General features: G+C 53.9%; 7 protein-coding genes across 7 annotated transcripts; 6 read left to right on the top strand and 1 right to left on the bottom strand.

The window, feature by feature from the left end:
• Positions 1 to 1,539: 1,539 nt before the first annotated feature.
• Positions 1,540 to 1,880, top strand: CORC01_14246 (uncharacterized protein; the record flags this gene model as incomplete). The annotated part of the gene is made up of 2 exons (XM_022625857.1): positions 1,540 to 1,560; positions 1,626 to 1,880. The coding sequence occupies 2 exons, from the start codon at positions 1,540 to 1,542 to the stop codon at positions 1,878 to 1,880; spliced, it is 276 nt and encodes a 91-aa protein (XP_022467640.1).
• Position 1,881: 1 nt separating this feature from the next.
• Positions 1,882 to 2,130, top strand: CORC01_14245 (uncharacterized protein; the record flags this gene model as incomplete). The annotated part of the gene is made up of 1 exon (XM_022625856.1): positions 1,882 to 2,130. The coding sequence occupies one exon, from the start codon at positions 1,882 to 1,884 to the stop codon at positions 2,128 to 2,130; it is 249 nt and encodes an 82-aa protein (XP_022467639.1).
• Positions 2,131 to 7,772: 5,642 nt separating this feature from the next.
• CORC01_14244 (haloacid dehalogenase) lies at positions 7,773 to 8,612 on the bottom strand (the record flags this gene model as incomplete). Its single annotated transcript, XM_022625855.1, has 1 exon — positions 7,773 to 8,612. The coding sequence occupies one exon, from the start codon at positions 8,610 to 8,612 to the stop codon at positions 7,773 to 7,775; it is 840 nt and encodes a 279-aa protein (XP_022467638.1).
• A 1,702-nt stretch (positions 8,613 to 10,314) lies between these two features.
• CORC01_14243 (uncharacterized protein) lies at positions 10,315 to 10,470 on the top strand (the record flags this gene model as incomplete). The annotated part of the gene is made up of 1 exon (XM_022625854.1): positions 10,315 to 10,470. One exon carries the CDS (start codon positions 10,315 to 10,317, stop codon positions 10,468 to 10,470), a length of 156 nt encoding a protein of 51 aa, XP_022467637.1.
• Positions 10,471 to 17,177: 6,707 nt separating this feature from the next.
• On the top strand, positions 17,178 to 17,276 carry CORC01_14242 (uncharacterized protein; the record flags this gene model as incomplete). The annotated part of the gene is made up of 1 exon (XM_022625853.1): positions 17,178 to 17,276. The coding sequence occupies one exon, from the start codon at positions 17,178 to 17,180 to the stop codon at positions 17,274 to 17,276; it is 99 nt and encodes a 32-aa protein (XP_022467636.1).
• A 1,366-nt stretch (positions 17,277 to 18,642) lies between these two features.
• On the top strand, positions 18,643 to 22,816 carry CORC01_14241 (nuclear migration protein; the record flags this gene model as incomplete). Its single annotated transcript, XM_022625852.1, has 2 exons — positions 18,643 to 21,721; positions 21,771 to 22,816. 2 exons carry the CDS (start codon positions 18,643 to 18,645, stop codon positions 22,814 to 22,816), a joined length of 4,125 nt encoding a protein of 1,374 aa, XP_022467635.1.
• Positions 22,817 to 23,791: 975 nt separating this feature from the next.
• On the top strand, positions 23,792 to 24,730 carry CORC01_14240 (OTU-like cysteine protease; the record flags this gene model as incomplete). Its single annotated transcript, XM_022625851.1, has 1 exon — positions 23,792 to 24,730. The coding sequence occupies one exon, from the start codon at positions 23,792 to 23,794 to the stop codon at positions 24,728 to 24,730; it is 939 nt and encodes a 312-aa protein (XP_022467634.1).
• Between the last annotated feature and the right edge of the window lie 11 nt (positions 24,731 to 24,741).

The raw sequence follows: 24,741 nt of genomic DNA, 5'->3' as shown, positions 1-24,741 counted from the left end.
TATGGGTTGAAAAGGAACTATATTGACAGAAATAACATCGCTGCGGCGCGTCTGGCGGGCTTGGAAAGAGATCTCAATCTCGACCCCAACTCGAATCAGTTCCAGACGGCTGTGAGCATCTTGTTCGATCCTCTCTAGTGCTCTCACCAAGAACCGACATGGAATTCTGTGGCACAGAGAAACAAAGTTGGTCTCATCCCCAGTTGACCAAAGCAGTCACCCGCCACCGTTCGTTCTTTTCTTCGCGAATCAGGTGGGTACACCGTCGTGGCGGAGGCTATCCCGTCCGAACGGTATACAACGATACGGATACGCCTTGCTCAGTTTCGGTCGGCTTTCCAACGGCAGACTTTGCATCTGCGTCTTCTCTTCCTCGATTCATACCCGCCGAGGGTTTTTTCCCCTGCCCTCCCACCCAAATTCCATTCGGTACAAGCTGAACACAATACTTTCACCTCGTAACTCAAAGTGGCCCACTCGGCCAACCAGGCGGTCACCTTCGTGTTGCTGCCGCTGAGTGGCTTCACTACCCCGGCAGAGCCCATGCAACCAACAACTTGCAAGTCGAGCTATGCTCGGCGTCCCTGCCCAGTATTTGCGGTCTGCCAGACGTGCCTAGCAGCTGCAGCTGCGAACGCACACTATGGCAAAGCTCTAGCTCAAGCTTAACAATCCGGATCATAATGCCCCGGTCTGGTATCTGTATCCGACCCGCCCTAGTCAAGGCCAATTTACTAGTGGTGAGTAGACGACGAGGGAGCTAGAGCTGTCCCGGGCCTGAACACGGAGCTGGACCTGAAATTAGGACAGCAAGGCAAACATGCTATTGAAGAATGGCGATTGGAAGAAATCAACCCTTTCCTAGACCGAGATCTAGGCCAGTCTGGTCACCACTAATCGCTTCATCAATTGCCTGATGATGTGATCTGACTTCGTGACCCTAGCTCCCCCCCTCCCTTTCCGATGCTTAGGGTACCTACCCCAGCTTTGCGTGCCTCATCTCGTCGACTCGTTTGCCGCCAAGCCACCGGCCTGGGTTTAGTAGGTCATGCCGATGGAAATCGGAGGACGCGTAGTAAGTAACATCGACAGCGAGTCTCAGTCTCAGTATGGTGTAATCGAGTCACAAGCATCAGAGGCAACTGAAGCCGGCAGCGTACAAACTCTGGCAGCACAGGTGGCATGCTGGGGACGTACAAGTGTGCCATCGTTCATGCACATACCAGTGAAGGGAGAAAGAGAGAGAGAGAGAGAGGGAGGGAAACGTGTCTACGACCAGTCCTGCCATCTCTGCCTGACGATGCTGACCATTCGCTCGCAGCAGCAGACTCGCACCGCTCATGCCACTGTTCCAAACCTGGCCCTGGACCCGACTTGCTACTGGGCAATTGATATGTGGCTCCCCAAAAGATGCCCACCGATGCCCACAATGGACACTAGTAATGCATGCACCTCACAGACCATCCGCCCGCTATCCCTCCCTTCACCAAGTCGGATCCCTCGCCCAGCAAGGTGCTGACCGAACCTTTAGATGCCGTGATGCCTGCCAGAACGGCTGGGGTTCGGAGGGTCCAGGTTTGCACCGTTCGTGCCTTGCCTGTGGGCTCTATCTACTTGCGCCTGAGGCACAAGAAGAGATCCAGACATGGGATGACGATAGAGAGCCGCTAAGGCAGTACCGGGACGACACCCCACTCGGCGCCGGCCCCATCGCCCAATCGGAGGTATCCAGACGGTACCCACCAATGACTACCGCCCACATTCTCCAACCACCTCTCGGCCATTCGACCCCTCCATCTCTTCTCCAAATCGCCGTCCTCACCTTATCCGAGCCACCGCCGAACCTCTGTCGGTGGTGGTTGGTTGTTGGATTTTGTTGACATGCGAAATTTTCAGCAAAGAGAATCGGGACAGGGACAGAGGGGACATGAAAGAAAATACTTTCATCATGCCTGCTCTCCCTGCAGCAGCTGCATAATGCTCATCCGGCCCATTCTCGCGACCGGTGACCGCGGCCCGCGCTGCAAACAGGGTCGGCTTTGGTTCTCGCCAAATAACATCCGCATCACCTCAACATCACGAGACGAGACGCCCGGACCAGTTCGTTCGACGTCATTGAGCTATTTGTGATCAAATTCGCAGACGACCGCCAAATGTGGGCTTACAAAACATCTGTCCAGCAAAGAGTCGTCTCAAGTTCAAGTGTTCTATTTCGATGACGGCTTCGAAGATTGTTTGTAGCACAATCTTCGGTTTCGGCCGTATGTACATGGAACGACGTGCTGCGGACATAGGGTAGCGTACCACAACGCAAGCAGTCATGTCTCAACCCGTCTCTTTGCCGAGCCGCTGTCTCACCGGCCTCGTGCCAGATCCAGTCTTCCGGGGCGGCTCCGCAAGAGGCTCGCTCGCATGAGATTTCTGTCGCTTCTTCCCTCCCGAAACAAAGTATTGAGCATGCCGCACCATGTGAGTTCCCGGCCGCGACAACACGGCCCCGTTCAAACTTGCATTGGTCCAGTTTTATCCGGGGGCTTGTTCGGTCTTCGCCATCCCGTCAGAAGCCGCTGCCGTTCCGGAACGGCAAGAGTACCCATTCTTGTGATGTGCTTCTATGGTTGGACACCCTCGGAGCCTGGCCGTCGAATTGACCGGAACGGCCAGCGGTCAAATTTGAGAGGATCAGTGGCCGGCAACAAATCAGGCAAGCGCCCAGCCGACAAACTGATTGCTTTTTCACGCCCCTATGCCGACTTGCTTTTTCCTCTGCTTTCGTCACCTTCTCGGGTATGTTGTCGCTTGCCATGACCGAACCACTACTTTCTTGGTAATTAGTTGAGAGTTCAAACGGTCACAAGCAAGAGGTCTCAAAATTCACTGTGGAATTCACAACTTCGTTGTCCACGCATTCTTCTACTGATAATATCAACACTGCGGCACTTTTGTATCCCGGCTGACCGGCGTTTCCAGAATCTCCAGCTTCAGCAGCGAGAAGGACAGCGAGGAAGAAGGCTACAGCTCATCTCATGACTTGACACAATCTCACCGTGCCGTTAATTTGGTTGAGCTATATAAAGAAGAGATACCTCACGGGCTCCCGAGTAACGCAGAGAATAGGCTGTCTAGTGTCGACAACTTGCCTGTGCCGTCACACTGCATGAGAAGGGAGTGACGAGACGCCTCGATTCCCGCTATCTGTCCCCCACGCCCGGGTGAAAGCAAACACGACGTGAAATTGGCGTGGTCCAATCGGATGCCTCCCCGCCCCTCGATGTTGCTCGTCTTGCACTCACGATGATCCAAATATATCCTCCTCATTGCCAAGAGCTAGCGGGAGACAATCCAAGCACACTGCCTCGGAAAAAGGATGTTTGGAAAATGGCAATTCGTACAGACAAGGCTATATACTCCCAGTCCTTACGGATTTCATACACTGCAGTGTGACATGTCTGCGATAAATGTCATGGAAGAGCGTGGGGGGCTCGAGGCATTTGGAGATGAGAGTCTGGGACGGTCCTGTTTCAATGGACTCATTCATCCAGCGGAGGCAGCGATTTTGTTTGTCCTCGAGAGTTTTCCAAAGTTGTGAGTCTACTGTGGCTCGTTTGTGTAGCTCGGGTGGAGCGTACCTAAGAACCGCGGGAGGGCGTTTGTCAGAAGCGCCCTGCTGCCTCGTTGTGTTGACCGCTCCACTCGAAGCACGGAGGAGAATCGCTAAACAAGACACAAAACGAGGCGTTCCTCTCCCGCATGCCTGGAACGAATGCTGGGGCGGTTGTCTTGATCATGGCCGGACTGGTAGTGCCACGGGATAGTCGACTTTGCACGGAGGAGAACTAAAGAGGCCTCGAAATGCTCAAAGGCGCGCTACTGACTTGCAAGACCACCTCACGGCATAGCAACGGAGTTCGGCATCAAATTTGGCTTCCTTGGGGTTACATGTTGCCACGATTTGCCTTGCCAACGCTGTCAACTTCTTGGTCACTGGCGGCAGATACCTCGACAACGTGATATATACCCACATCATCAATTTCCCTTCAATGGTCCTTTCAAAGGGAATCAAAATTAAGTTCCCACCACATGAGCCCGACTTTCCAGTTCGAAACACGATTTGAGCACTATGACGCACAGTCAAGCCTTGATTTAGCTCGGCTGTGCCCGTGTAACGGCCCGCGGAGGGGGAAGGATGGATGTGGGAAGAAGAAAAAGAAACGACGAGACAAGAATAAGCAAAAGTGGCCCTTCAGCCACGAACTCGCGCTTTTATGATGACTGTCCAATGGATTGCAACAATGAATACAATGACACAAATGACACACACACACACAGCGCATTTTCGGAAGAAAGGTCCCTTTGCCACGTTCTTCCCACGTTTCAGATAGATTTTGGCCCTGCCAAGCCCTTCAACTGCCGAAATTGATGGACAATGATGTTGTTGTTGTGGTAAAGTCAAAAAAGCCACTATGCCCTCCGTTTCAACACCCCCATCCCGGCGAAAAGGACCAGTATTTTGTAGATAGAGAGAGATGTATTGGAGAAGCGGAATCGAACGGGGACTAAGACAAATTGCTGCACAGGCAGAATGAATATGGTAGCAATTGTCGTCCCACCACTTCCAACCACCCCTGACGTCGTTCTGGTCTTAGTGCTGCAACGTCGGGGCATGGAAAGAAGGACCGGTATTGCTTGTCTTCTATCATACCACTCGGCTAGACACAATACAACAGTTTAACAATCTTGTTCGCGAAGCCGTAGGAGAGGCGAGAGAAGGTTATGGTTTCACTACCACCCCAGCAGATGCGGAAGAGATCATTAGACCCTTACCGAGGTGATCTAATCTGCCTTACGAGGGACGCGTCGCATTCCTGGTGGCCAGTTTGGACCTTCTCTCGGTCGTCGTCCGGGTCCCCCGCAGAGAAGCGTAATTTGTCGAAGCGAATCTGGCTGTCTGGCTCTCTGCTGCCCGGCTTCCTAGGATGATTGAAGAGGCACAGAAAGTGAATGTAGTGCCTCGATGTGTTTACTTGATCGTCCTTCATACGTAAATGGACTACCTTTTCCTGATGTTAGCATTCCCTCATACTCGCTTGGAAGCCTATGGTACAAATCACATAAACAACTCCAGGTTCATCTCACAGGAATGGTGCATCTCGTCTCTTGGTTACATCTTACCAACGAGGAAGTGTGATTCCTAACCCCAAAGACACACAGTGGAAGAACCCACTATGGATGAGCACCAGGATTAGCATCGAAGTGGACGATTGAGCAAGGGGAAAACAATATGGAACGGTTGACCTTGAGCGCTGGAGGCCCGGTTTGGGCCTGCTCCTCCGTGCAGAGTCGCCTTCCGAAGGGCAGACGCCCCCCCTCCGTTCCCCCGCGGTGCACGTGGTTCCCTTCCGGACGCCCGGGCCTCCGAGCTAGGGCAACGACATTCACGGAGAGAACACCGCCTGCCTGCCTACATGTGTATGTCGATGCGACGCGATCTTACGTCGCGTATTTCTTTGGCGATTTCTAGGTTACTACATGTATTCATGAATGGTGGTGCCCCGATCGTGTCTGAGTCAGGTCCATTGCCGGAATATGAGCACCACCGGGTAGAGTCGAATGTTGCCGTGACAAGGTTGGATTTCGGATCTGGGAATGGCACACACTAGAAGGGGGCTGGGCCCTTTTTTTTTCTTCCGGGCTTATTGATATTTGGACGTGATATCCGTAGATGCTCAGCCTAAACAGCTGCTCAGATTAAAGGGCGATTTATCAGACGATGCTATTTTACGTCCGTAAAGCATGCCGACGACCACTTCAGTGACATCCACCTCGCCTTTTATTCGTCTTTTCCCTTACCCTCTCTCCCCACACGGGACCTCTCTGCCTTTACAGCTGGTTTGCCTCTTTCGGACGTTAGGCTGACAGACAGCCCTCTCTTCCATCGGGCATGCCGTGTCGTTGGGCAGCCAGCCTCTTGATGTATGCAGCTCTGCAGATCTGCCGCTCTGCGCCCTGCTTCTGGTCTTACACTTGACATTGACGTCTACGGGGTTTCCTTCTCCCACGGGTTGTGAGACATGGGGCCATTCTTTTTTCCTTAGGAATTATACGAGAAATGGGACCCTGCATGAAGGTTGCAGGCACAACATGGTTTAGTTTTCTTTCTTGCGGGTGAGAGTGGGGAGGTCTTGGAGCGGGTGGGATGGGGGAGGATGCTATATTGGGACCAAGCTTTTCCGGTGGACGACAACGCTCTATTGCTTCTATTTATGTGTGTGTGTGTGTGTGTGTGTGTGTGTGTGGATGGAGCTATCTTAGATGGTGTGATGTGTCTTGGGTGCTTGGCGAAGCCCTTTTCGCGCGTAACCTGGGAAGTAGTGTGATGAAAAAGAAGCTTTTCTCTACCTGACAAGTACCTGGATGAACCGTCTTCTTGGCATTCCAAGGAAGACGGGAGCTAAGGCATCGAGATCTGTCTTCTTCTTAACTTCATATTATTAAGATGGTACTTTTCAGACAGCATTGGTAGTCCGTATATGTTGGTCGGAAACACGCTGTGTCGCTTCAAAGTCAAACCCAATTCTTCCGTATTTACTAATTGGTGTTCTTGATTGAGAACCTACCACATGTGCTTCACTATCTAAACATATCAGACATGACGCGAGTCGCCCTACACCGCGGGATAGGTAATGCAGCTGTCCATGCCATATTAACGTTTCTGACCTGTTTGATTAAAGACTGATGATCTGCTGCATCTTGCGATATTCTGATAGGCAAGTGGTAGGATTTCTGGGTTTGTAGAGAGACTACCACAATTCATGCCACCTCCATGCCCGTAGAGTCGCTGGAGCAGAATTCTGTCCGAACCAGTGCCGTCGATGCAAGAGGTGACAACCGCGAAGTCGCTACGTCGTATATCAAGAAAGACTAAACACCTATATTTCGCCGTCTTTCTCTGTATGAGTATTCAACTCGATTGTACTAGAGAAGATGATGGGCAGGTACGCCTGAAGGGTAGTAGGGGACCGTTCCGACACGGAGGAAAGCTCAGTTATACTTCTGTAGTGACTGATATTTTTATACGCCAAGTGTCAATTCTATGCGAATTATTTTAAGCCTCCTCTTCGAAAAGCAGTCTGATTTTTTTTTACCGCTGACAAGCAGCCTGTTTCTATAGTTGCCATTTGTTCAAGAAGTCATCTACTTTGCTCCTCGTGCCAGATTGTTCTATTAGCCCATGTGTGCCTTGTACATACTTGAGACCAAGTAAACAAAGCAATTAAGTATCCAGATATTTTGGCTCATGCTGGTTGGGCATTTATAATCCATCTGCATGTTCCCACCTGAGCCAAACTCACTGACAGGATTCCCATTCTGTAAGTCCCCATTGTCCTCATGATATTTGCACCAAGTAAGGAAAGAAAAGTTCGGGAAGAGAGTTTGGCCTGTAAACTGAGAGAACCCCTGAGGCAATGAAACCAAGTCATCCCCAAGAATTCCTTCGGAGAATATAACATGCTGCTTTGCTGCCAGCCAACTCATTCATCTCTCGAATTAATATTACACTATCTCTGCCCTCCTATTGTCATTATCGAGGGCTTACATCTGCTTGGCCACAATATACCATACCGTTCGTTGCTAATACACGGTTCCCAAGAGGATAACAGAGCTTTGATCTTTTGAATCGTACTGACTTCGTCGTTTCAGATTTCGCTCCTCGACACATGTGCACCGGAAACCATGTTCCGCAACCCTAGAACATCTCATCACCTCCTTCCTCAAGCTCCCAACCGCCTCGCAACCTCCTCGAACCCGCCCTCCCCTTCCTTCACCCAGATATCAACCCACCCCTTCGCATCCTCATACCTCTCGCTCCCCACCTCCCAATCCTCCTCCAACGGCCTCTCCACATAAACAGTCCTCATCCCCCGTCCCCGCGCAGCCGCCAAATCCCCCAAATGCGCCGCCACCATCGCAACCTCCCTCGCCTTGCCCCCCGCTCCACCAACCAAAACCTCCACCGCGCCGTCGTAGACTGCGGGATTAGGCTTATACACCCTCCAATCCTCCGCCGACAGGATCCGCCGGAACCCGAGCCCGCCAAACGCATCGAGGTCCCCCAGCAGCGCCTTGTTCCCGTTGCTCAGCGTCGACGTGACAAATTTCCCGCCCAACCTGCGCAGGCCCGCGGCCGAATCCGCCCACGGCCGGAGACGGTGCCACGCGAGGCTCAGATGGCGGACTTCGTCGTCAGAGTACACCCCCGCCAGCCCCCGACCCTCCAGCAGGGCGACGAGGCTGTCGTGGTGGTGCGTGTCAATGTCCTTCCAGGGCGTCTCGCCGGGGACGTAGCCCCGGGTGAAGCGCATGTACGACGTCCGCCACTCCTGCGCGAAGGCGGACCAGTCTACGGCCGCGAGCGTCTCCAGCTTCTCCTTCTCCTCCCCGGTGGTTGTGTTGGTGGAGGAGTCGAGCTTGGCCCTTGCGCGGGCCGTGAGTTCCTCGACTACCGAGGAACGCCAATCTACGACCGTGCCGAAGACGTCGAACGTTAGGGCTTTGAGGTCGCGGAGGTTCTCCGCTTTGATATTAGGGAGGTCGCCTGCTATTCCAGACATGGTATCGATTTTGCGGGTTGATGTTGGTTGGGTGTGTTCTTTTTGCTTCTCTCGATTGCTGGAATCTTTGCGTACGTACGGAAACGGTAAACTGCAAAAGGAAAATCCAACTGTCCAAGGTTGAAGTGTATGTCCGCGAGGATGAGAGTTCTAGAGGAGGGAATGCCCGATGAAGTGTAGTATAAAGAGCATAAAGGAATCATTGGTATCATCGAGGCGGGGTCGGATTGCTGACTGATCCATCCCGAACCCCGCCTGCTCGTCTCGGGCCCGGGAGGGGCCGCGGTAAGGCAAACTCCGCCCGGGGCAGCCCGGCAACGCCCGACGTCCTGGGGACGTTGTCTGTGCAGTGAGCGTTATTAACCCGCACTCTCGGTTGAGTAATCTGAGGTACATGGGGGGATTGGGGGTGTTTTAGAAGTTTGGGTTTTTGATCATTAAAAGTAATCACCAGCAGCCACGGAAATGACCGCCTCGGAGACGTCAACAATGATCTGAACCCGAATTGACGAGAGCCTCTGGCCTCGGCAATGACAAGGTAAACGCCCAGAGGCGTCTGCTTACTTTAGCAAGAAACAATTGCAGTACAGATCAGTGCAACTCAATCCCACGGAATGCGTCACGTCTACCTTCTTCCAGGCCAAGCCCGCCCGCCGTGTATCTACTTCGAATAATGACTGATGCCGAGCCTCGGTCAGAAACAGGCAAAGCAATGAAACATATCACAACATTACCTCTGTCTCTATCTGTCTGTCGTGTATGAGGGTAGTCTGAAACAAACAGCTCGACGTTCAAACACTTTGATAACCCAAGCCGCCCTTCTGGCATCACAGACAGCAGACACTATCTCACGGGAATGCCACCCTCAACTCGCGTGACGTCTTTATCCAATTTAGTGCTGGACAGGAAAGCATTCCCAGCATCACCGCGCGCGATCGGAAATAATCTCAAAATCCCGGCAGCCCAATCTCGGTATTGCTCAAACCCTACCCACACGACCTTTTTCCCGGGCCCCCCGGGGGGGGGGGGATGGTATAAAACACTCCGCTTGCCTGCCCTCCAGTTCTCCATTTCGTTTCTACGGAAGCGTTGTTTCATGCTCGCAATGACGTCCGGATGGGTGGAGCGCTTGGCTCAGCTTCTTCAGGGGATAAGATGAGAGCCTCATCTCTAGGAGCCAGGTCATTGGTACTGCGCCTCTCTTGAGCTGGGGCTGTGTACTCGTCGTCGGTTTGTTTGTTTGTTCTTAATCTCCGTACCAGGTTTTTGGAGACTACGCGGTGGGATTTAAAAGGGGAGTCTGCTTGTAATTGTTCATAGAAGAAGGCGAGATGGGGTTGAGAGGGTGAGAGGACCGAATCCCCTTTTGTCAACCCCGTACGGATATTATCACCAAGACTTAGGCGAAGTTCATATCAAATATTTGAGTTCGGAGACGCATCGTATGCCCAACCCGATTCGCGAGAGACGGAGATGTTTCTCACCGATATCTTTATGCTCACTTGGCCTGGAAACAACATTGAGAGATGAGCCCAGCGTGGCCTAGCATGGTCAAGCTACATAGCCTGGAACATGGGCAACTGCGGAGACATATTTTCGAATCCGTCTCGTGACGTGTAAGCCAGAATTGTACCGACTTAGGAATAAGCTAGTTTGCGAAACATACCCACTATCATTGTGATCATGTTTGCTTAGCTCATTGATGGAGCTGTACTCTTGCTTCGTGCCGCTACAGTCCCATACGGCTCGACTGATGGACGATCATGGACGAGCCGCCGAGACCTCGGCTCGTTCGCAGACGGCAATGCGGAACGTGGATTCAACCCCTTTGACCGCGCACTCGTGTCTGAGTCAGTAGTAGAGCCCGAGACCGAACGCTCTTTTGCATATCAAATACCGGCACAAAGCTCGCATCCCGATGAACATGTTTTACCCGTGGCTATCGGAGTTTCGGACATGACCGCCTTATCCTCGCAGAAGTCAGGCTCGCGGAAAGGCCTCCGCTGTTCTGGCTTCCCATTATCGCGACGAGCTCACTCAGTCTCGAAGTCCTGGCTGCGGCTCGTTGCTCTGTCTGCCGTCCCACGCTCGTCCTCGCATGCCTATTGTCACCCGACGCCATTCTCTGACGTTTCGCAAGGAAAACTCGACCGCTCAAAGGTTCAGCGACGATGATGAACGAGGAATCGCTCTCGCAGACGGACCGTCTGGGAAAAACACAACGTCTTCGTCATCTCGGCTTGCCTTACCGGATGATGGATCCCGTCGAGGCATGTCCTTTGGCACTGTCGCAATGCTGGAGTGCAGCACGCCGACCTCGCCGGCTCAGGATATTTGCCGTTGGACAGGGGGCACCAAGGACCAGGGGGCACGGTGGACGGAGTTGCTAAATACGCACTGACGGCGTTCGCGGCTGCTCAGATCAAGGGGAAATCTTGGTCGTGGACGAACACGGCCGCCATCCCGCAGATGCACGCGGCGTTCGATTCCCCATGCTTTCGATTACGGGAGGCTAGATAGATACCAAGTAGTTAGTACGGACAGGGACATACAGCCATAAAGACGATGTGTTGTGGATTGCATTGCCCACGTGGCAGAGTATTCAAAATAGCAGAACTAGAAACAGAGATTCCCGGCCAGATGGGTTTTGGCAGAAGAAAATGAGATGGATCACTGATGGGGGCGAGCATGGTTGGCCAAGAGATGAAGCTGCTTTGGGAAGCCGCGGGAAATGACCTCTCCATCTTTCGCGCAAAGTTTTTGACTGCCTCGTATGATGCGGGTGGGAGATGATGCTGCCGTATAATTGATGGGGCGAGAGCGAATGTGTTCCGCTGACGCAACCCTCTTGTGCCTCCTCACATTTCGCAGGCGTGTTTCGATAAATGAAGGTCGCTTCTCAGTCGTGACGATAAATTAAACTCTCGAGTCTTATTCGTTAGGGCCGAGGTTCTCAGCTTGCTGTGAGTCTTGATTGAGTTCTGCGCTATGTTCGACGGTCGCACAAAGTACAACCTTGCAATCATACCCATCCTGTTTTCCACCCTAGTCTGCTGCTGCATACCATAGTAGAGACGCATATCACTCATGCGCGGAAGATTAAATCCCCTGATGCTGCATTGAGGTTGATCACGTCAAGCAATTGTGCATTCACTGAGGCCTGTCACAACTGGTTGTGATAGAGCTATATATGCTCCGCTTTACTATGAGAACGGGGCCAACCGTTACTATACTTGGTATGGCTTGACCCAGGCCGGCGAAGGGAATTTAACGTGGGCTCGTCTGCTATCCCGCGCTTTTCCGGCTGGCGAGGCTCTGGAGGTGGTTGTTATGATGCTCAAAAGCCTCTGCCGTTTTCTCCGAAATATCAGGAGCGCGGGTGGCGTTTGGTCGTTGTAAAAAGACAGATGGTAGCACAGGCTAAAAGACGGGCCAGGCACGCTCCGTAACACCAGGACAAATTGCTTTTGGGCCGTGGTTCGTTGACTAATAAACGGCAGTTTGATCTATTTCGCAGCGGGTCTCGTGGCGTTGTGCCCAATATCTTGAAAGCCAGATGGCCCGTTGCAGCCTTGGAAGCCTGGTATCATCGAGTCACGAGCGACCGTCGTTTCTCAAGGAGACCGCGTTCGTCCGACCGGGCAGCGCCGCAGATCCTGCGTGTTGGTTCGTGGCCATGGGTAGATTTACTAGATTGCGGTGAGCAGCGACACCGGGGAAGACATCCGGATGAAGAGAATGCGTGATGACTTGAAGCTGCGTGTTTGCTCTACGAGTTTGGGAGGACCGTCTCCACTCTCCGCAATGTTTGGTGTCGCTAGACGTGCTGGCGCCATCTGCAGAATGCATGTTCCCTGTGCCTGGTAGTTGGGGTAGCAGAACCCTGAATTGAGTTGGGACTTGTGAGTTGGGCGCGCCGGGAGGCATTCCAAAACATCCGGGCTGACACCAAGACGACCGAAGTGGCCGGGTGGCCTATTAGTGCAAGCCTCTCGCACGGGAAATTGCTTTTTTTTTCTTTTTTTTGTGCCATGCTCGTCTGTTGGAGATTTGAGAATCAGAGGACTGGTTACTCCTTGGCAAACGGCAACGGCGGAACTTGAACATCGCGGGATCGGACGAAGGTCCAATGCTGACGAGACGAAGGCAGCTACCAACTAGAGACCGGCGAACTTGACGGTTCGTGAGGGGAAAGCCTTGGTTGCTATATGTTGGGCGCCTGATTATGGTCCCTACAGACGCCGATTCCAAATCTGATTAGTGCAAGGAACTCGGGCAGGATCGTAATTGAGATTGTTAGGAGGGCGCGAACCGATGCATCGGCGCCGGAGGCTTGCCCTTACCAGCCTGCCGAATGGTGTATTTGCAGGGCTGTCTGGACTGGGGATCCAATCTTGCTTGCACGGTCTTGGTCTCCTTGTTGGGAAAGGAGGTCATTAAAGTTTGGAAGAACTTCGTGAGCGACCCAGAAGTGTAGTCGGATATCGAGCTGCATCCCGCATTCTTGGGACGTCTAGGGCCAGCGCATGGCGTCAAGTTGTCTGCAACTGACTCTTGGAGCTTGCCTTATGGATTCAACAACACAATGGCGAGGAAGATGGCTATGCGAACCGATCACCAGAGACCGCTACGTGTAGGCAGAATATCAAGAGCTGTGAATACGCCTAGGCCCCCTGCGCAATCTAGACAAGCTCATCTTGAATAGATGGGGGAGTTCGTCAGTCGTGCGAACAGACAATGGGATCCTGATATGATCCGCTTCCCATGGTAATATCTGGAGGGTTATGCTAAGTCGGGGGAGCTACCGCGATAGGAGCCAATGACCGAAATCGAGAACATTTTGCTCGAGGGGTGAGGGGGTTTACATCCATCCGTCTTCATGATTGTCAATGGTGAAAGAGCGAGCACATTGATTTGCCTGAGATTGCGAAGCCTTGGACTGCAAAGCGGGCCAGCGGGCCAGCGGCACAGCAAATGCTGCGTGCATGTGCGAATGCAGCTTGCAAGGCAGGCACAGATTTAACGTCCAACAGCCTCCGCTGTGATTCCGTGGCTGGGACTGTGCCTTTGACTTGCATCTATTGCCTGCCCTGACGACTCATCTCTTGTCGGATGGTAAACCGTTTGATGAGGCATCTTGTAAGAAAAGCCTCGTCTCAGCTCCTTCCTACTTGATCGGCGCGCCCGTGATGGCGGTCGTGGAACGTTGAAAGGAAGGTGGCAAACGTTACTAGTATCATCGCTTGAGGTGTGTGAGGTTGATGGAGTTGTGATATGGTGTCATGAGCTAAGTCTCGGCGGCTTATGGTCGAACATATAAAAAATTCTAATCGAAGGGAACCCGGTGTGTTTCTGCTCAGACAGCGGTCGAATCGATTGTGTTCTTCAATCTCGCCATGACATTAATACAATGGAGGCTCTGACCTCTACAAGGCACGGCTGACCGGGAACCGGCAGTTCGAGGGGTTGAGGGAGCCGAAGGTTATTGATTGGGGGGCCCATGGTCAATGATGTTCAAGATGCTGCTTTTGGGCACCGCAGGGGCCTCTTGTGCACAGCCCTTTGAAAGATTGACAGTCGGCACATATTGTGGGTTACGCCAGACATTGACAGGGCCGAGGGTCTTGCTGTCAAGCGATTCAGTCTAGGACCCCTGACGCTGCGATTCTTGGGACGAATGACTGGGAGTAAATGAGGCAGCGGGGAACGAAGACACTGTCAATGTATCGGGATAAGAAAGGAGATGATGCGACCAAGAGACATTTTCACACGAGAGGCTGCCTCGTGTATTGTTGGAAGGCGAATCAAGAGCGCAGACGGTGTTGCGCAAGGCGAGACATGCGCAGAGTGAGTCGCTGTAGCTAGGACGGTAACCCGTTGTCGAAAAGGTTAGAGAGGTTCCTCAGTTTTTATGCAAGGTTGCACATGTAAATAAAGTCAAGAGACTCGAGAGGCTGAAGGGGAAATTGCGCTGACATTGACTCGAGGGAAGACGAGAGGAGAAGCGAGGATACGATAACGGCGAGTGACGGCGGGTGATGAGAAGTGCGATCAGCGCAGGCAGGAAATTGCGGGCTTCATGTTGGAGAAGTTCCATTCCCATTCGGCCGTGATGTTGGAACTCGGAAGTCCTCGAGATAAGTGGTAAGGTAAGGAACCTTAGTAAAGACGGGATGGATGGTGTGCGACCAAGAGTCCTTGCCCTTCTGTGGTCTACCAGGACCCCTGACGTGCCCTGGAAGGAGCTCCCCTGTCTACCTAGCGTTCTTTCCTGCCCAAATGGCTTGTCTCCACCCATGGCTCCCCAAAGGGGCGTTAGCGGGGATTCCGGTAGGTTCCAATGGAACTGAGGGAAGTGATGGTATCCCCGGTCGTGCCTTTCCGGATGTCTATGAATCCTTCCTGTTGGAGCGCAGACGTCAGGGATTCCAATTGTTGGAGCAATTTGGAGGTGCAAAAGGCTTTTCTGGCTTTGCATGCCTCGAGATCGCGACCATTGGTTAGCAATCTAGGTTCATCCCCTCTTGCGCCGTTTCACCCGGCGGTTTTGTTTCTCGTCACTCATACATCGTACCTGCTGGCGTTGCGGATCGTGGAAACGCCCGTCGAGTTCGCGACGGGTTCCAGGCCTCTCACAGTAAAAAGTGGAGAATCGACGAATAGCTGCCTCACTTAGGTTGAGAAGGCGACAGAGGTACGTATCCTCTCTTATGCGGCAGTGCGGCGTACCATTGACAAATGAGACGAGGCAGAGCATGATCAAGTGCTGATATACTCGGTCGGGCAGAGAATAAGAAAGCAGACAAAAAAAACGATCCCACGTGTCAGAAAGTTTCGAGAAACGGTCGCCAGTTCCTCCACTGCTTCATTGCAGCCCAGTGAGCGCAAATCTCTCCAAGTCCAGTATGGCCTGCCCTCAATTGGCCCAATCGGCACCTGTGGCCCAGTCACGGCCGGTTTGGATGAAGTTTGTCGAGGACCTTTCCCACGCCGGTTGCTTCTTGTCCCCAATGATCGTCTTTACATGACCCCGACCGGTGCAGAGTACCTTAGTGCGTGTGTTCGTACATAAATCAGGTACCTTGGTGAGTGCGAGGTTCGGCAAGGTACCTAGCCTCGAGAATTCTCCGTCTTCTGTAGCGGGCAGACGCAAGTGGTGGGCAGCTAGCGCCGTCCAACGCTGTTGCGAGTTTTTCTCTCGCTGTAATCTCCTTTCTTCTGCCAACTCCTCGGGTCCCGTGGCTTCCTGCATCGCAGAAGGAAGACGAATGGTCGAACGCTCATGGGTTTTTTTCTGATGAAAGCCAAGTCCGGTTGCATGGATGAACCGAGAGTGAAAGACATTGAACGATTACAAAGTGACGCAGAGAGGGGGGTTTGGGGCGAGAACAAGTCCGATTCCGGCTCATCGTCTCTCTGGAAAGTAGAAATCCAGAATCAAAGACGTGGTTGCAAGTGCCATCTGTTTTGGACAAGAGACCTTACGGCGCCATCAACCGACAGAGACACATGAAAGAGGAGAAGGAAGAAATCCCACTCATCCTCCCAAATTCCCAGCACCGACGTACATTGCCTCAAATTGCAGAGTACGCGGTACATCAGCAAGATGGAGAAGAACGGCTGTTGCGCGAGTGTTCCGTGGGCTTGATTCCTGACCTTTATTCATTATAAGGTAAGGGTACCTACGGATACACACTAGGAGTCAGGACTCGGAAGGAGCAAGATGAAAATGGCCTCTTGAGGCTGGACCGTTGGCCGCGTCGTGCGTGCCTGGCTAATTTACGCCCATGTCATCCGACGGCGCCTGGCCCCGGTGCTTCGTCTCCTCCCATCTGGAGTCCTGGACTGATTTGATTGCTGGTTCGCTTCCCAATCACAGCCATGATCGCTACCGTCTACCAATACACATCCCATCCCACCCCAATCTAGCTAATCTCGTTGACCTGACCAGGGGCCTGGCCGTGGCCCGTTCCAACTTCTGTTCATAATCATGATCCCATCACAACAGCGCATCCCGCAGCTTCCTGCCCGTGGCTTACAACAAGCACACACTAGTAATACCATTCACACATACACAGCACCCCGTACATGCACCTTGCACTTGGCCTTCTGTTGACCGGCCTCTGCTGGCTCGTGCCATTGCATTCGCCATCTTTTCTCTCTGCCCAGACTGTCCCTCGCGGCTTCCCGCTGCTGCATCCGCTGCACTACCACTGTGATGGTCTCGATGCCCACTTTGATGCTTCCCGGGCATCTTCTCTCGTCCCTCCCACCCCGGCCTCTACCCTACCTACATTAGTGCTGCTTTTCCCATGCTCCTCACCCTTGCCCGTCCCATTTAATTCCATCCCATCTCAGCCTGTCCCGTGCTTGAATTGACTGAATAGTCTGGCGCCTCGGGTCTTCATTCTGATTCTTTTGCCTTGCGCCTTGCCTTTACCTTTCTCTCTCCCCCTCTCTCCCTCCTGCCTCGCCTCGCCTCGCTTCGCCTCTCACGGCTCTCTTCTCTCCTTCTCCTCCAGCCCGACCTCCAGGCGCCGCCATTGTTACGCCCATTGGCCTCGGATGCAGCTGTTCTGTTCTGTGCCCCCGTCTTGTTGGGTTTCACATCCTACCAGCTGCGCAACCGATTCTCGCGTGCATCTATTTCGACTTACCACTTAGCTGTTGGCAGTTGTACACTTACCCTTACCTTCACCGTCCCTAAACTCGTCTTATTCCTTTTGTCACTGTCGCTCTGTCTCGAATCCGCCGGTGCGCCGTTGCTTTTCTACCCTCGACTTGTTTCCAAAACTTCCGACAAACTAACGACCGTCCAATATCTTCCGCCGGGTAAGTCCCCATATGTCTCAGTCCGTTTGGTTGGTGCGGCCGATCGCAGCGGGAGAAGCAGCCTCGGAAGGAAAGAAGGAGGGAGGTCCGGGCCAAGACGCTGACCACAAAATCTCCCCCACCAGAACCGCGAAACCAAGCCTTCGCGCCTTTCTCGTCTGCGCCTCTACCCGACCAACGTTTCTTCTCCCAACGTCTCGCCTGTTTTCGTCATATAATTAGTACATCGTCCGAGCCTTGTACATACGCCAATCCTTCCTGTTCCCTTTTCTCTGCTTCGCCTCGCTTCTTGGTACTGCCGCTCATCCTATCCGGAGTCGCATTCCATCTCGGCCTTTCACCAAACTCAACTTACAACGTTATGTCGACTTAGAACGGGCTCCCGCCCTATTGCGACTCTGAGCTTGTCATCTGTCCTTGCGACTGCCGCGCTTTTTCGATCTCTCCTTTCACATATTGCGACGTTGATTTCCGGCTTCGAAAGCCAGCCAGTTTCATATCTGAATTTACTGCCTATATATCCTCCTTCTTAAGGTGGGAGCCCAGCCCAAAACCGTTCCCGACCATCCCTCCCCGGCTTTTATACACCAATTATACCACCTGGGGCCCCGAGAACTTCATGCTAAGTCGCGTCTGGGTCGTCCAGAAACGGCCACACGAGCGAGGCTCCCCTTTTTCTCGCTCTCTTCTTTTTTCTTTCTCTTTTTTTTCTTACTCGATTGGGCTGCTGCCCATAGCATACAACCTGTCACCTATTTGACACTGCCTTGCTGCGCCCGCGACGCAGCAGCAGCAGTAGCAGCAGCAACATCGCATCGTAAGTTTCACCAAGGACATTTCATGCATCTTCCTTGCCGTGGGCCTCGGCCTCGGCCTCCTCCAATGTGCCTCTCCCGTAGCATCGAACACTAACCAAGACTCAGTGGGGGTTGAAAAGCGTCAATGCACCAGTGATTGCGCGGTCAGACTGATGCTCTGGCGCCTGTCATTTCCACCGACAACAAGGATCCCTGGGCTCAGCTGTGTGCTTTGATCCCCTACGTTTGATTTTCCCCGAGGCGATCCAAGCACATTTTCTCGCTGTAAGCCGACCGACCATAACCTGCATGCTCACGCTTCTTTTTTGAAGGGTTCAATTGAGGACCATTGCGCCCCTGACACCTCACTGAGAGTCCTCTTTTGTCTCCAGTCAGTCAAGATGGCTGTTTGGGAGACCGAGGATGAGTCCAAAGGCAACGCTGCCGTGACGGCGTTGCCTACACCCCAGGATACGCCTTACAGAACACCATCACGAAGCTCGAGGAAATCCCGACGCTCCGTCACCCCGCCGAATGGGAAGAAGAGCCCTTCACCTCCCCCCGTCCCACAGAACGACAAGGGCTCTAAGCGTTCATCCAGAAATATGACCAACGACGATGGTATCAGCGTTCTTGACCCACGTCGTTTCACTCCCACCTTACACGCCAATCTCGTAGCTGAGATCCTGAACCTGAGGCGAGATCAGGAAGAAAAGGCCAAGCTTATCGAGAACCTGGAAGTATCCTTGCATGCCTCCCGCCAGGAGCAAGAAACGCTCCAAGAGACAGTAGCCACCACAACCAAGCAAAGCCGGTCACTGCAACGTCAACTAGCCCTCCTGGAAGGTGGTACCTCGTCAGCACTGGGTGAACTGGCCCGCGAAAGGGACGAGGCCGTCGACTCCATCACGGAAACGAAGAAGAGACTTGAGTCCGCCCAGAAAAAGATTCGAAGTCAGGAAGAAGACTCTCAGAGACTCCACGACCTCTGGGCTCAGGACAAGGATTCCTGGGAGGAAGAGAAGCGCAAATATGAGCGCAGAGTTCACGTCGCTGAGAGCCGCTTGAAGGTGGTAATAGACGAGGTCGCCGCCTACCAGGCTGCACACGTTAATGGCAACGGCAACGACAGCGAAACGGAGGATCAAAATGACGCAGGAAGCGTCCGCACTATGAGCTTGACTAATAGCGTCCGATTTTCAATGCAACAGAGTCCCGGCAAGGTCTTTAATGGAAACTCCCTGGCGGACGAGCTCAACCTCGATGGCGACGACGACTGGCAGACTGACGATGGCGGACGCGAGAGCGTCATGTCCAACCATCGCCACACACGAACATTCAGCCGCGATAGTATTCTATCCAAGATTCACCGACGAAACCAAAGCATGGAAAGCCCTCAGCGTCCTGGAAGTGTTACTAGGGGCCGACTTTGGATGAACCAGCCCGTCTTGGAGGCCCTGGAAGACAGGATCCAAGAGAACGATGAGGATCTCATGCCGCCTCCGCCGCCCCCGGCTCCCAAGGTCAGCTACACTGATACCGGAATCCAGTACTCACCGCCCCCATCACCGAAGATGGAACCTGTCAAGCCTCCCACACCGGAACCGCCTGCCAAGGTCGAAAAGCTCACCGAGGTCGAGGCCTTTCCAAGAGGCGAATGGGAAGTTGAGGCCAACCAGCGAAGGAAGCGAGTTCACGCCAACCGACCACTGTCAATCGAGCCGCGGCCTTTTAATCACATGGTATCTGCTGGCTCACAAACTGTTGAGGAGCCTTTGAGCCCTCCAAAAACGCCAAAGTCCCCCTACAGATCTACCACTCCGCCTCCCCCCGAAACTCCGCCCACAGTGATGGTTTCCTCCTCAACTCAGACTGACAAGCCGGTGGAGAAGCCTCAGACGCCTCCGGTTCTGCAGCCGGTGCAAGAATTAACCATACCATCCATTAGTATCATCCCACCAACGAGTCGCCCGACTACACCACGAGAACCCCGGCTTCCGCAGTACTTCAAAGACTTTGGGTGCCAAGTATCAATCATCTCCTCAGCCCCGATGAAGTCCACTGCTGTTCAGACCGAGGAGATTCTTTCCGACAAACGGCTGGCGACACTCCCTGTTCACTTGCGTCCCTCGGCTATTACATCGAGGCCTTCGTCACCAAGTATCGGTATTGCTACCGCCTTGACGAGTGACGACCCTCGCCATTTTACTCCGGTGCCGGGGCACTTGCCACCAAGAAATCCTCGAAGACTCGCTACCAAGCGCAGTCTGTCAGACATGCCATCATCACCACCAGTCTCGCCGGTCTTTGGCGAGCAAACTCGCGACGCATATCCTGGGAACAACGATGACGGGCCACTCTCGAGAGAAGGAGCACCTATGCGACGGCCACACCGTATCAGTAGCCTGTTCGCCGGCTTTCAAGATGCACAAAGCTCCGATGAGCAGGATGAGTTTGATGCTGATGTGAGCGACTCTGAGTACCGAACCGCACTTTCAGCACCTGGCATGAGAATGACGGACTCCCGAGCTTCCAACCGCACATCCGTCAGCACCTTTACATCACCGGAACAGACAAAGAGGTCAGCCCCTAGCAGAAACTCCATGCGCCCTGCCGCAAACGAGAGCTATGGGGGCAGTCTGGAAAGTAGGGAAGCAACCATGAGGCAGCCTGCCAAGCCGACCACCCGCGGGTACGAGAAGTCTGCTGCCGGTCCTTCGAGCAAGAACGTCATGCGGAAGGCTGCTATGATCCAGAGCGGGATCGCCAGCCATCAAGGTCGTCCTAGGAGCCCGAGTGTTCCAGAGTCTCGTGCACCCGACCCTCCTTTCCCCATTCCTACCAGAGCCAGCTCTCGGCGACCGCCGTTCAGTGCCAGTGCCCCAAGTGATGGCCAACAAAGCCCTACAAAGATGGACGCACCGTGGCATCGCCGAGGCATCGGCCGTAGTCACTACCGCGCCGGTAGTTACCATCGTGCCAATAGCATCCGCAAGGTACGATCGGCTACCGCCCTGCCTCGTAACCAGAGAAACCGGAAGCAAGGCAGTCGGTCCCCGCCGCCCTTCTCAGAGACAACAGAAGCGCCAGAGAGCCCCAGCTTGCCTCCTCTTCCCTACAACGACATCACGAGCCCTCGGTACGACACTAGCTCAAACTACAGGTCCCACAAGTCCAGGCTGTCGACAACGACGGCGCAGACCGCCACTACCGACGTCAACTCTGTCGGTGGTGCGTCTAATGGCGCCTCGCAAGCCACGGGTGTCGTCGATGCTATTGCGCAGACCATGGTCGGCGAATGGATGTTCAAGTACGTCAGAAGACGCAAGTCGTTCGGGATGCCCGATAACAGCAAGGACGACTCGAGCAATGACCGCCACAAGCGATGGGTCTGGCTAGCTCCGTATGAGAGAGCTATCCTCTGGAGCAGCAAGCAACCTTCATCAGGAAGTGCTCTGATGGGTAAGACTGGCCGGAAATGTAAGTACTGTAGTTTGGCTCGTGACAAGGCTCTACTAACGTGAAGCAGTGACCATTCAGTCTGTACTTGACGTTAAGGATGATAACCCTGCCCCTCGGAACCAGGGTGTTGTTTTCAACCGTTCGATTCTCATATTGACTCCGCAAAGAGCGTTGAAGTTTACGGCTACATCTTCTGAGAGGCACTACGTGTGGCTTACAGCGCTTTCATTCCTGGCACACTCGACCCAAGCTATCCCTGAAATTATCGCTGCTCCCCAACCTGCGAAAACAACCACGGTACCGGACTTTGAACCACCGCAACCTACCAGGCGACCTGGCATTCGTGATTCCATTCGACTGACAAAGAGCAAGGCCCCCTCGGTGAAGAATCCCGGACCACGAAGTATTCCAAGCGTTCCCAGCATCCCCAGCATCCCCTCTTCCAGGACAGGCGACGCCTCTGGCTACAAACAAACGGAGGCATTCCCGCCCATGCCGAGTAACAACAATAACCATCAACGTGAGCGCTCCGGAGACGCGGCGGAACCACCGTTTATCCCTCGGTTCACGGAGCGGTCGAACCAGAACATGGTCCACGGACGGAAGCGAAGCAACACTGGAGGTCATGTCCCGCCTCCGCTTTCCTTCCGTGGATTTTCCGGACCAGGCAGCGTCGGACAGCACAGCTACACCAATAGCAACGCTGGCAACAGCGTCGGCACAGCCGGCTCGTCTGATATTTACCAGTCTCAGCCATCCCAAGGCTCAAGCAGGCAGAGTTGGGGCATGAGCACAGCCGGCTCTCAGCGGACGTCGGAAGCCTCGTCACGGCCTCCGGGTGGCAACTTCTTTGATGCCATTGGTACCGTGCGCATGGAGGCTTTCATCAGCCCCCTAGCCCACTCAGGCTTCGATAGAGACCCTGATGAGTACGAGGAATACGGCTATCGAGCTCGGAGGCGAAGCAAGGAGCTCCGAAGACGACAGAGTCGTAGCCGTCACCGTGACAGCTATAGCTCTCGTGGGACGCGGGGCACAGATGGCTACCACGGCAGCAGCCGAGCGACCGGTGAAGATGACTACTTCCGAGATGACCCTTTCAAAGGCTTTTAAGTGAGAAAGCGTAAAGTCCTTTACATTGTTTCTTGTCGCGAAAGGTTTGGATCGGCCGGAGCGCGCGGGATTGCATTCATTTGATACGATACCCATTGTGTACTATTTCTCATGTGTAAAAAAAGGTGTGGGGTGGCAAAACAGAACCAGGCCGCTTCTCTGGTTTCTCGGTGGAATGAAAAAGACGGATGGCTGCCGTCGGTATGGCAGAAAGATGGCCATCACGCTTAGTCTGGCCAGAAGGTCGCAGGCCCTGATGGCATCGGAGGGACGATGTGTGAAGTGTTGCCACTATACGATGTAGGTAGTCAACCAAGATGTGGTGTTGATGTTATCTTAGGTAGCTAGCTAGTGTAGATAGGTCCTGAGGGACAGTTAGCAAGTTAGTCAAATACTGTTAAACGTAATGTTCAGTCCCGACAGTGTGATGTAGGCAGGTACTTAGTATGGTAGTCAAACCGGATTGTGGAAATTTCACGGGCGACGAAGCCCACTACTGGGCGGCCGTTGGCCTAGTGGGCGTTGCTCAGGCGAAGTCGAATTACGGGCCGCTCTCCGGGGACGCACCGACCCCGCACTGCAAGCAGCGAAACCCCCCCACCAAGAAATTTCGCCCCTCCATGGCACCTCAAGCTTGTAGCTCCAGTGGCAACTACCTTACATAGACTGCAACCCGAAGCTCGCATTTCCACACTCTCAATACCACTTATTTATGCCCACTTGCGATTGATCCAGATCTGTCGTCAGCTGGTTCCCGACCTAACGCCAATTCTCCTGTGAACCGGCCAGGACTGATCGCACCTCCATCGGCCCCCCACCCCCCGCCAATTTCGGCCACAGTCTCAGCTAGCAAACGAGCAAACGCCCTCTTCCCCCGGGCTCACAGATCAGTCCGTCCGTCTCTGCCTTAAGACCCCCTTCCGACTGCAACACCTCTCTTACCGAAAGCTCGGAAGTGTCGAGGCCGAGCGAACCATGGAGTCCGAGACGCTGGAGCAGATGCAGGTGCGGCACCGCAAGGAGCAGCGCGACCTCGTCGGCCGGATCACGAGCAAGAAGAAGAACGCGACCAAGAAGACGCGCAAGGGCGTTAACGACGAGTGCGCCGAGTTGGAGAGGCAGTTGAAGGCGAAACATGAGGAGGAGGTGGTCGGCCTGTCTGGTGTAGTCGTCGGGGCTGAGGAGGTGGAAGACGAGGACGAAGACGATGCCACGCGAGATGAGACCGCTGACGTTGCGGAGAAATTGAAAGATACCACAATTTCCGAACCGCCGGTGACGGAAGAGACGGAGCCGGAGCAGGCAACACAAGGCCAGGGGCAAGGCAAGAAGCGCAACAGACAAAAGGAGCGCATGGCGCGGCGGGCGGCCGAGGTCGAGGCGGCGGCGGAGAAGGCGCAGGAGGAGGCGGAGAGCATGAGGGACCACCGCGGCATCGAGAAGACGTACATGCTCAAGGAGTTCAAGGCGAACGCCCTCGAGGAGAAGGAGATTGCGCCGGACGGACACTGCCTCTTTTCCGCTGTGGCGGATCAGCTGCGGCAGCAGGGCATCTCGCTGGCTGGCCCCGGCAGTGGTGAGGGGAGTGACCCACAGCAGAAGCTGCCGTACAAGGTTGTCAGGAGGGCGGCGGCGGAGTACATGACGGCCCACCCGGATGACTTTGCGCCGTTTCTGGAGGAGGATTTGGAGGACTATGTGAGCAAGATACGGGATACGGCGGAGTGGGGAGGACAGCTTGAGCTTGCGGCGCTGGCGAACGTGTATGGGGTTGATATTCGGGTCGTGCAGGACGGGCGGACGGAGAAGATTGGGCCGGCGAGCGGTGGGGAGGGCAAGGAGATTTGGTTGGCGTATTATCGGCATGGGTATGGTCTTGGTGAGCATTATAACTCCTTGCGGAAAGCGACATGAGGGCTTTGGGG

This window comes from Colletotrichum orchidophilum, assembly GCF_001831195.1.
Source record: "Colletotrichum orchidophilum strain IMI 309357 chromosome Unknown Scaffold_257.1, whole genome shotgun sequence".
Lineage (NCBI taxonomy): Eukaryota > Fungi > Ascomycota > Sordariomycetes > Glomerellales > Glomerellaceae > Colletotrichum > Colletotrichum orchidophilum.
Note: the sequence above shows the minus strand (reverse complement) of the source record. Positions and strands in the feature narration are given on the sequence as shown.